Source organism: Dermacentor silvarum, chromosome 3, assembly GCF_013339745.2.
Source record: "Dermacentor silvarum isolate Dsil-2018 chromosome 3, BIME_Dsil_1.4, whole genome shotgun sequence".
Taxonomy (NCBI): Eukaryota; Metazoa; Arthropoda; class Arachnida; order Ixodida; family Ixodidae; genus Dermacentor; species Dermacentor silvarum.
This window is the reverse complement of record NC_051156.1, coordinates 18,551,308-18,563,314: the sequence shown is the minus strand read 5'-3', so window position 1 is coordinate 18,563,314 and position 12,007 is coordinate 18,551,308. Positions and strand designations below refer to the sequence as shown.

General features: G+C 49.6%; 1 protein-coding gene across 2 annotated transcripts in view; it reads right to left on the bottom strand.

The window, feature by feature from the left end:
* LOC119445358 (2-Hydroxyacid oxidase 1) overlaps positions 1-11,109 on the bottom strand; it is a 56,038-nt gene extending 44,929 nt beyond the window's left edge. Inside the window, exons 1-2 of one of the 2 annotated variants that reach the window (XM_049663225.1) lie at positions 10,829-11,109; positions 4,651-4,823 (exon numbers count right to left, since the gene is read on the bottom strand). In XM_049663225.1, the coding sequence (XP_049519182.1) occupies positions 4,651-4,823; positions 10,829-11,061 (406 nt within the window). In that variant the 5' untranslated portion in view covers positions 11,062-11,109. The remainder of the gene's footprint in view (positions 1-4,650; positions 4,824-10,828) is intronic. The other variant, XM_037709668.2, reaches the window with a different exon arrangement.
* Positions 11,110-12,007: the final 898 nt, after the last annotated feature.

The window sequence follows — 12,007 nt, the reverse complement described above, 5'->3', positions numbered from 1 at the left end:
GCCAAACCCTACTATGAACCCAAATCCCAGTTACCAGTTCCACGATGGTTACTCACGCAGACCTCCTGCAGTTTCCCAAGAGTGGGACGGCCGTGCCAGTTATCCTTCTACTGACAATTCCAGTGCGTCCCGTGAACGCCCCATCTGCTTCCAATGCGGCATTCGCGTCCACGTCGGCCGATTTTGTCCTCACCGCCGTCGCCCGTCAACACCGTCCTATGAGCGACCGCGTACCTTTATCGGCGTGGCAATCGGCACTTTGACGGGACACGTTGGCCCTCTGACTCTGATAGCAGGACGATCCACCAGGGGAATTACCGTAGCGACTCACCAGCTTCTGGGCGAAGCTTGACGCCGCCGCCTGCACGCCCGTGCAGGTTTCCATCTCCGCGACGACGTCTCACGTCACCGCCGCCGGGAAACTAAGGAGGTGAGGTCTCCAGTCATTTTCAGCTACACGCCCCTATGCCTCCGCCAGTCACCATGTGTCATAATAAGATTCGTGATTTAGTGGACAATATTAGTACTTTGGCCTTAGTGGACGCAGGAGTGAATGTATCCGTTATCAGCCTGGATTTCAAAACCAGACTAGGCCGTATAGTTATGTTTCGCTGGGACACTGCTTATACATTTCATACTGTGAGTGGACAGTTGCTCCGACTTATTGGTGTGTGAACCGCGAGCGTTTATTCCTGCGACAACGTGTATCAAGCCGAATTTGCAGTGCTTGCTAAATCCACTGATGACCTAATTCTTGGCCTCGATTTCCTAGAAGAGTGCGCTGCCAGTGTTGACTGCGGTACCAGCGAGCTTTTCCTATCTCCTTTGTCGACCAACCTTCTACCTGTTCACGCACTCTAGCCGTCATTGAAGATGCCGTCTTACCGGCACGTTCCTTATCCAGAGTTAGAGTTGCTGCTTGCGGTGTCGACGCCGGTACATTTGATGCTATTGTTGAGCCTATGCCTTCGATTGTTGTGAAGAAAAGTGCGCTCGTACACCGATGCGTCCTCTGTGTGGCTTGCGGAACAACTACACTGTGGGTGTCAAATTTATCGTTCCAGTCTGTTCTGCTACCCAGTCGTATGCGACTTGCCTCTTTTGAAGCGAATACTAGTCTCTACATAGACGCTTTAACTGATGACACGCCGCACGAAGCCCGAGCACACGGGGCTGGCCCCGGTGTCCCTGAAGACTAGTTGCTGTTTCTAAAAATTATCAACAAGTCACTGTCTTTCGAGAAACGTCAAGCCCTGGTCAGCGTGTTTAGCAAGCTTGCGTCATTCTTTGATTTCGCGCAGAACGCTAACAAAGTTCGCGTACCAACTACGCGGGCTCGCCACAGGATCGACACGGGGTCCTCACATCCGCATCAGAGCGCAAGATCATCGCTCAACAGGTCGTCGACAAGCTAGCCAAGAGCGTCATCCAAGATTACCCTTATTAGATCCAAGGTCGGTAGAAGACGAGGGCGAAGTGCGCTTCTCTTTGGAGCGGCTCGGTGTCGGCGCGGCAACCATTCTCCCCTTTTCACCAAATCATCTGTATATAAACGCACCACATCGTAACAATATGTCCGACGCTGCGATTTCATCCATGGTCACTTGGTGTAATAGCGATAAGCTCTGCTCATTTGGCCACGGATGCATTTTAAAGCGAATAGCTGTCTGTGGTTCTCTTAACTGTTTTTGTGGTCGGTGGCTGGACTTTGACGACGGGGTGCTTCGACCACTCCCGCTGCCCAAGCGTGAGTCCTCTATAAGCACTGCGAAATCAAGATAATCGGAACTGGCGAATCGCTTCAAGCCATCAGGTACACAAACAACATGGCTGGTGGCTTAGTGGCTATGGCGTTTCCTTGCAACGCATGAGATTGCGGGTTCAAATTCCGGCTGTCACGGCCGCATTTTGATGGGGCCGAAATGCACGCGCCGTGGACGAGTGTACGCCGTGCATTGGGTGCACGTTAAAGAACTCCGGGAGGTCTAAATTCTTCAGGAGCCACCTATTACGGATTGCCTGATAATACCATCGTTGTTTTGGCACGTGAAGCACCAGGATTTAATTTTGAGCTTGACTTGGACAACCAGCTCGATGCCCTACCAAACATTCTCACACCTATGCACTGCAGCAACACCGCAAAACGCAGGTTGCATAGGTTCTAGTACGATGTATTAATCAGCTCCTCCTGCATCACCCTCGATATCGTATACCTCCATTGAAGATATGCTTATACTGCTGGAAAAAACTAGACATCAATCTAAAGGAGACGAAGCAACTGAAGACGGAGCGCCAGGCCTTAGGTCGATATATTGGTGCTAAACGCCAGAACTTGTTTCCAGCCTGCCAGCGCACACCTGTACTTCTCATAGAGGAACATCGACTTGCTGGTTCCATGCCTAATAGGACAACTCTTGCCATGCTGTGCTTCATTGTAGAATTTAAGCTAACAAAATCTCTTCATGGTCGATAATTACCATTCTGTAGGCTAAATGAATGGTTTGTTCACTCAGCCACATCCAACGACGGAAATGTCGCAATGTTCAAGGAAGGTCACCGAAATGAAAGAACGTTTCATTGCGGTAGCAATTATATGGACAATCCAGGCGCATTTCTTCTGTCACCGTCGGCGTCACTGTGAGGTTCCGTATAAGGTCCAAACACGGTAACCTCGTCGCCGCGCGCCGTACGCTGTATGTCCGAGTCAAAGCTTACGAGGGTCAGCCGACGCTTGCGGCCCATTGTCGCGCGCGCGAGGACGACAGGCGGGGCGGAAGCGTGCGTCTTCTGTCGCGCGCGAGGCAAGGGGGGGGGGGGGAGTTCTTCAACATTTTCTTCTCACGCCTTCGCCATGCCCTCCTGTTCCACTCTCTGCCTCATTCTTCCGTTGCATCCTCCTCCGCTTTCCGCCTCGCGCTGTCTTCGCTCTCGCCACTTTTTTTCATAGCCCACTCCGTGTTCGCTCGTTCACTCGGTTTCGCCGGGAACGCCGACGCTCGACGCTCGACGCAGGAACGCGCGCCTAGGAGCTGCGCTTTAAAATGCAACATTATCGTTGTTCGCTTGCTAGGCTGTGCTGCCATGAAGGAAATTCCACAAACGAATCGTTCGTGACAATGCCGAGAAGTTAAGTGCACCCGTGTTCCCATAGATGCAAGGAAAACGTAGTTCATTATTCAGTCTTCACGATGTGGAACATGCTCATTTCACACATTCCGCAGTTTGCAATCATTAGGTCTGAAGGTAATCAGCATCATCCTCAGCCTATCTTTAACGCGATGGCGTTAAGGGCCCAGTGTCGCAGAAAATCCGGGGTCGCCAACCGGCGTTGGCGTGCGATGTCGGCGGGTGGCGGAGAAAATCATCCCCAACCACCCCGACCGCGCAGGCCCTCCACGTGGTGCAAGGTATGGGTGAAAAAAAATTTAATTTCTCACAGTGAAATCCGTCAGAAAAATGGTAAAGTACTACTTTACCATTCGGCGTCGGATTCGCCGTCGGATTGTTTAACATTCGGCGTCGGATTGTAATTTGAATGTACGAGAAAACCTAGTTCTGCTACGAGGAAACTCAAACACAAACCCTTTTTGCAGCATTTTTACCAGGCCTATAGCCGTGCGTTCGTGTACTTTACTTGCGAAAATAATATCCAGATGACGCTCGCATCCTAGGCTGGTCAAATTGGGACTTCGCCTGCTAATTCGTTTTGGACACACGCGCGCCTCGGGGCAATAGCAAACAATTAATAAAATAATAAGAAAGGTGCTAGGGCCCTCACATTTTAATATAAGACCACTTATATTGCCCCTGGAAAAACGTCTTTCTAGCAATGCATTTCTGTTTAAACGTGAAGCCGACTTTAGGGTGATCGGTTTTGCTTGGTCTTTGTAAGCTGGCTTTTTCACGTTCAGTGTTGCAGTGAATGAAGCCTACTGGCCGTATGCGAACGATGCTAAGCGAACGGGTCCGGATAACGCTATGGCGTTCTATTTTTAAAGGCGAAGCTTAGGCGTCCGCCAATCTTTTTTTATGTTTACAGCAGGGCGAAGGCCTCTTCCAATGGTCGCCATTTAACCCCGTCTTGCGCTAGCTGATTCCAGCTTGCGCCTGCAAATTTCCTAATTTCATCACCCCACCTCATTTTCTGCCGTCCTCGACTTCACCTACCTTCCCTTGGCAATGATTCTGTAACTCTGAAGATCCACCGGTTATCTACCCTACGTATACCTAGGCTCTCTCGCTGATGGATCTCGGAGATTGTGCATTTTTTGGCTTAATGTCAACTAGGATATCGGCTATCCCCATCTGCTCACTGATCCACACCACTTTCTTCCTATGTCTTAGCGTTACGCCTAACATGTTTCGTTCCGTCGCCTTTGCGTCATCTTTAACTTGTTCTCCAGCTTCGTTGTTCACCTCCAAGTTTCTGCCCCATCTGTTAGCGCCACTAGAATGCAATGATTGTACACTTTTCTTTTGAACGACACTGGTAAGCTACCAGTCAGGATTTGGCAATGCTTGCCTAAAGGTAATATAATTTAAACGGTGAAAAGTTCAGTATATGTTGATAATGTTTTGCTTGAAACCTAAAGACTACAACGGCATTCCTTCTATGATAGGCGTACATTGTATATATCAGATTATCATTACCTCTGAGGATACCTTTGACAATGATTGGCAGGTGGGTGATACTTCGTAACCAATCCACGTCTTTCCACGTCAGCGAAGGGTCAAAAAGCGCAGACGCGTACGTTGACAGGCCTGAACCCCCTTCCGGTGCTGATACCACGTTTTGGAAGTCCGCTTCGTTGAAGTTGGCCATCCTGCGTAGAAGACAAGTTTTGTATACCTGGTTACGGTTGTCGCATTCCGCATTTAATTTTTTTTTGCAGACAGAGCCTTAGATGAATTTTATTGATATCAAAGAGGTCGACCTGAGCTAGTGTGCTCTAGTCTGCTACTCTGTGGTGGGGAAGAGGGAAGGGGAGTGAAAGTACTGGGATGGATGATGATGGAGTGGTGAGTGCTTATATACATTAGACCGTGGCCCTACTAGAGCGGCTCGTCTAGCTTCGTGTCCTGCAGAAAGTTAAACAGTGCTTTAGTTGCGCACATTGAAGCTGCAGTGTCAGGCCATGGGCCGAGGATAGCGTCTTCCGACAGTGGTTGCCTGCCAACGCTGGCTAGGGAACCTTCCAACGTCCTTCGCTCCATCATATATGCTGGGCAATCACATAATATGTGTTCCAGCGTTCCAGACGTCTGGCCGTGTTCACAATCAGGGCTGTTCGACTGGCCGATGAGATGTGCGTAGCGACGGGTGAAAGCAACGCCCAGCCGAATCGTTTGTAGCAATGACGCTTTGCTCCGCGTAACGTTCGGGGGCAAACAGAATTTACCGTCTGGGTTGCTCATTTGTAGGCATCTGTGGATGTTGTCAGCATGGGCTCTGTATGCATTCGTAAGGTCCTGCATGAGTATCTTGATCACTGAGTTGGCGTCAGGTCACGAGTATGCAATGCGTACTTCATCAGAGGAAGAAAATGCCGATCTTGCCTCACTGTCAGCAATTTCACTGCCAATCACACCACAATGACTAGGTACCCATTTGAAAAGTGATCACGTGGCCACCTAGCTCGGCACTGTGATGAAGTTCAAAGATTTCTAGCACGAGCCGGTACTATGGTACTTTCTGTAAAAAGCATTTTAGCGCTTACTACAGCGTCTTACTTGGCTAGTAAGACAATGCATTGGGTATGTGTGTTTCTAGACTCTTTCGCTGACCGATCACGGAGATTGTGCGGTCTCAAAATATGGGCCGATCTCGTGGTAATGTGCAGTGTAAAAATAACGGTTGGACACAAAAGTAATGCAGTGAAACTGTGACCCGTTCACGTGGATATACACAGTCAAAGAATGTGAACCGATACCAAAGTTAGAGCAGCATGAATCAGTCCAAGTCTCCTGCTACTCCGCTCGCGCGAAGGGCAGTGTTTAACGTCGGGGGGGGGGGGGGGGGCTCAGCCCCCCTTTCCCCCATTGATTCTTGAGGAGAGGCTTGGTCCCCCTTCGGCACGTCAACTCTAGCACTGCGGCAGCCATTCGTCAAGCCGTGGAGGTTATTTCATTGCCAGTATTGCCTCCCGCGGGGCACTACTTATTTTTGCGATGGCATTTATATGGAGAATTTCTGCCGCCACCATCGCCGTCACCGTGAGCTTCCGTGTAAAGTCTAAGGGCGATAACACCATCGCCGCGCGCCCTACGCTGTATGTTCGAGTGAAAGCGTGCGAGGGGAGCGAACGATCGCGGCTCAATGTCGCCCGCGCGAAAGGGAGGAAACCGGACGGGCCGTGCGCCGTTTTTCGCCGCGCGGGTGCCCCCAACGTTCCACTATCGGTGCCTGTCAGTACCTCAACAAGATAACTAAAAAAGAACGTCCACCCTTTGCCGCGCATAGACGATGCGATCGACTCTCTCCATGACGCAAGGTACTTTGTTCTATAGATCTTCGATTAGGCTATTGGCAAATTGCCATTGACGAGCAGGATCGCGAAAAGATCTCCTTCATTACGCCGATGGGCTCTACCACTTTGAAGTCATGTGATTTGCGTTGTGCAATGCCCCAGCAACGTTTGAAAGAATGATGAACTGCCTCCTTCGCGGGTTAAGTGGTCCACTTGCTTATGTTACCTTGACGACTTCGTCGTTTTTCGCCCACGTTTCCAGTCACCTCCAACGACTATCGAACATTTTGCAGCTGTTTTGCAGCGCCCGGCTTCAACTAAACACCTCTTAATGCCACTTCGGAAGCCACGAGATCACCGTACTTGGTCACCTTCTTGATGCGGCTGGTTACCGATCTGACCTTGCCAAAGTACGCGCACTTACCAACTTTCCAACGCACCGTTCTTCGGAAGACGTCCGCTCCTTTTTTGGCCTCTGCTCTTACTTTCGTCGCTTTGTGAAATACTTTGCGAGATAGCACGGCCTCTCACAGACCTGCTCAAGAAAAACGTTCCTTTTACCTGGGGTACTGCGCAAGCGTCTGCCTTTTCGCAGCTTATCGCACTACTCACTACGCCACCTGTTGGCTCACTTTCATGATTCTGCTCCCAAGCAAGTGCGTACAGACGCCAGTGGCCATCGGCGCTGTTCTGGCTCAATTTGAACGTGGTAAAGACTGTGTTATTGCGTATGCCAGCCGCCTCCTTTCCGCCAGTGAGTGGAATTATTCGATTACAGAGAGAGAGAGTACCTAGCTCTTGTTTGGGCCGTCGCAAAATTTCGCCCTTATCTGTACGGCAGAACTTTACCGTCGTCACTTACCATCACGCTCTCTGCTGGCTGTCTTCGCTCAAAGATCTCGCCTTGACGCTGGGCATTACGACTTCAAGAATATTCCTATACGGTCATCAACAAATCTTGCCGTTTTCATCGGGATGCCGACTGCATTTCCCGGTACCCCGTCGACCACCCGGAACCTGCACCGAGCGACTACACTCCTTGTGTGCTTGCCCTCTCCGAACTCTTCAACATTGCGGCTGAACAACGCCGGGACCCGGTTCTACGCTAGATTATCCACCGTCTCAACCCCCAGGCTCTGCATGCCTCTCTCCGACTTTTATTGCGATAGCAATTATATGGACACTCAAAAGCAGATTTCTGCCGTCGCCGTTGCCGTCGCCGTGAGGTTCCGTATGACGTCATCTGGAGAAGAAATCGTCGCCGCGCGTCGAATGCTGTATGTGCGAGTGAAAGGGCGCGAGGGGCGCGTCTTTCACGAGGAGTGAACGCACGGCGGAGAACAAACGTGCGTTCTGCGCCGTGCTCGCTTAAGGGCTGCAGAAGTAGGCGTCTCTTTTCTCCTTTACAATCACCATATATGTAGAGCAAACGTGCCTTCTTCCGAAGCGCGAGAGGCCGTGGGGGAGGGGGGGGGAAGGGAGGCGACGTTTAGCTGCGGCATGAAGTGCCTATTTATATCAGAGGCTCCGGCAACAGTCACCAACGCCGCACGCATTTTGAGCGAACGCGGGCAAAACGCCGATGGCGTCGACAACAGTTCTGCGTGTTGCCGATGCTGCTGCATGTCCAAGTTTATACAGCTGATAAAGCTAATATCATTACTCCGTATAGCTCTCTACAAGTTTGCTATCGCAATTGATGCTTCGCCTTTCAGGTGAAACTGCGACAACATTTATTTGTGCTACACGATGACACTTCACATCGTCGAAGTTCGCTTCCTGATGGTGATTACTTGGGATTCGGGAACACCTCTGCTCGACTGTTCTGGCCCAGCTTCATGATGCGCCAACAACGGGTCACCTCGGCGTTTTACGCACATACGATCGAGCACGCCGTCGGTTCTACTGGCCAGGCACGTACGTCCCACCCCGTGCGCCGTTAGGTGGCCTCTGGTGACCTCTGTCAGCGCCGGAAAAAGCCACCCCTTCCGTGTGCTGGCTATCTTCAGCATCTCGAAACCTCCCATATGAGCTGTTTCATCGCGTTGGCCTTGACCTACTTCGCCCGTTTTCTTTGTCTGTCTCAGGAAACAGATGGGTCGCCGTTGCTACAGACTATGCGGCGCGATTCGCGATCACCCGTACTCTTCCCACAAGCTGTGCGACCGACGTTGTGGACTCCATAGCGTCATTCTGCAGCATGGTGTACCTCGTCAACTCCTAATTGACCGGGACAGACAGTTTTATTTCGAAGGTGATCGAGGACGTTCTACGGTTTTGCTCGACGCAACACAAGCTCACCACGGCCTACCATTGACAGACCAATGGCTTGACGGAGCGACTGAACCGAACAATTACCGACATGTTGGCAATGTATGTGTCCGCCGACCACCAGGATTGGGACACTGCATCGCCTTTTGTAACATTCGCGTATAACACGTCAAGACATGAGACCACTGGTTATTCGCCTTTCTTTTATTCGGCCGAAATCCTACGTTGCCCATGGACACGTTGGTGCCTTCTTCCGCGTGCCCTGGTAACGAGTATGCTCGAGAGGCTATTGCCCGTGCAGCCCATGCACGTCAAGTTGCCCACGCTTAGCGAGTCGTAGATCCACCAGCAATCTCGATACAATAGCCACCACAGGACTACGCACTTTGCCCCTGGATCTCTTGTCCCCCTCTCGTCCCCAGCGCGCCGTGTCGGGCTTTTTGAAAAGCTTCTGTTCCCGTAAACAGACCCATATCGAGTGTGTCGCAAAGTGACCAACGTAACGTACGAAATCGCTCCATTGCCTTCGTTTCCATCAGCTCAACCCCGCACCGACATCGTGCACGTCGTCTGCCTGAAGTCCTACCATGTCCCGGACACTTATTAACCCTGTGTTTGCAGTGAACCTTTTCCGTGCAGTCGTACTTCGACTGCATCGTGTCGGTGCTTTCGCCGCCGGGGAGTAATATGAGCCATGTACCTATCCTGCGGACGAAATAGAAATGGCATAGCAGACGAGAACAAGGATGAGCTGTATCTTGGCTCGCCATCTTTGTTGCTGCAATGCCACTCGCTGTCACTTGTAAATGTTGTATAAAAACAACGTTTACATTGTCCATATATATATATATATATATATATATATATATATATATATATATATATTGTCATGAGTGAACGCGAACAAGAGACAACACGTATATATATCTCATTTCATGAAGCAGCTTTGTCGTGTATCCCGCAGTTCTGCAAGCAAATGTTAATTTCGTGGTCATAGAACCTTTTGTGTCGATGTAGACAATGCCATAATTCAGCTCATGTTTTCTGTCATAATTTGACGGCATAGCTCTCATGCGATGCTTTCCATTGTAATGGTTCCCATCTTTGAAACCTTCAGCTTCCTACTCTCTCTTCCTGTCGCCACGTTGAATCATTGAAGTTTTTCCATGCTCTGATTATCTCTTCACAATTTCCTTTACTCAGCAGCTTCATCATAACTGCTAGACCTATAGTGACATAACACCATCCTGACTGAATATGTCTCCTCATCACCGCACCGAGACAATTAAATAGTGTTTTTGTCCACACTATAGGACTGTCTAATACTTTACCCGGTCATGTTCGCTCTTTGGCACCTGCTGAATTGCTCTTGTATATTTTAACCACTGGTCTTGCATTGCAGCTTGTTTTGTTTTTGTTTTCACTTTTTGTCTATGCTAAATTTGTGCTCTGTACTGCAATTCCTGCAATAACCTTTTTAGGCTACAGTATGTCGAAATAAATAAAATAAATAGATTTCGATGTGATGTCTGTGCTAATTTACACCAGCCAATTTAGCATTAAAAAACCCTAATCGTACAAAAAGCAGCAAGGACCTTTATAAACCAAGGCACTAGTCTGGTGTGCAAAAGATAAGTTTACACTACAATAGACTGGCATGCACGCCAGACAGCCCCACACTACAGTGATGTGCCACCAAGTAACACTAGACTACTGTGGTGTGTACCCCAGACAATTTTGGTGTGTACACCAGGTTGCAATAAACCATTTGGCGTGCACACTAGATCACACCAGAGCGCACTCATGTGCACACCAGAACACATCAGACCGTGCTTACGTTTACTCTAGAAAACATCAGAGTACACCAAACCGGTCTGGTGTATTTTTCAACTGGGTTAGTTGTTCACTATTGCTACGTGTTCTAAGTATGGAAAGCAATCCTTTGATACCATTTTTATGTTCATACGACATCTACAAGTCACAAAACTGACCGTTTTTTTAAGTGGTTACAAGATACCCAAATCGCAGATGCGCCAAAACCATCTGGAATCAGCTAAAAAGACCATATCACAAAAGAAGAGGCGACTCACTTGAGTGCCGGCGGCAAGGCGAACTTGTGTTTGACGTCGGCCACCCGCTGCCCGAAGTAAGGCGTGTCGACGGTGAGCACCAGGGCAGAGTAGCCAGCCTGCTCGGCGCGTCGCACGAGGGCACGCGTGACATCGCGGTCCCTGTACACATACAGCTGGAACCAACTGCGGCCATCTGGCGCCGCGTCGCGCACCTCCTCCAGTGACGTGGTCGCAATGGTGCTGACGATCATGAGCGTGCCGGCGTCGCAAGCAGCTGCGCGCGTCGAAATTGAACCAGCTTTTATTCTGCTCCCCTATTATTTGGTTAGTAAGGAACGGCGATACTGATCATTAATAAGCTTATGAAGAAGCTTTAAAATTGATGCAGGTTCAAACCCACTTGGTTCAGACATGTACAAAAACGTGTTAGAAGCGGCAGAGTATCCTATTTTATGACTTGTAGTAAGGCACAGCTACACTTGGCATCAACTTTAGAATATGGAAGCCCCTATCTTTCATAATTAGCCCACAGTGCCCACAGTGTGCTATCTTATACCCGACTCTCAACATGGTGATGGCAAAGCTATCATGGCGCCTAGACCACATTGAACGACTATAACTTACGACTTACGTACATGATGCGAATATACTTGTCAACCTGTTAGCATTACAATTCGTAAATCTCCAGCAGACACGAAAAAAAAGGGAGAAAGGGGTTGCCCGCAAAATAGTCTGGGCACACGTTTTCTTAGATACATGCAGACTTTTTCAACGATTTACCTTGATACGCAGCACAAAAGCAGCAACAAACTTGGAACAGCAGAGACGGAGAACATTGTTTCCAAATCAGTGACTTTAGCAGTGACTCCGCTGCTGCAAGTTCTGGCTGCTTCAGGAACTTGTTTGAATAAACCTACTCGAAGCAACTACCCCTCTCGTGTATGGCGATGAGCAGCACGAGAACAAGGAGAGAGCAGGAGCCAACGTTTCGACAAGAGGACTTGTATTCTTCAAGGCGACATATGCTCTCCTCGGCGCAGTATATATAGGTAGGGTTCTCCTAAAGGGGAGAGAAGGTAAGGCGGGTGGGTGAGGTAATGAGTGAGAGTGTGTTAGCGGCGAGGGTGCAGAATTGAAAAGAAAGATAATGCGCTACTGGTAGTCGGTGGAGGAATTTGAGGCAGCGCCGTGTGTTAG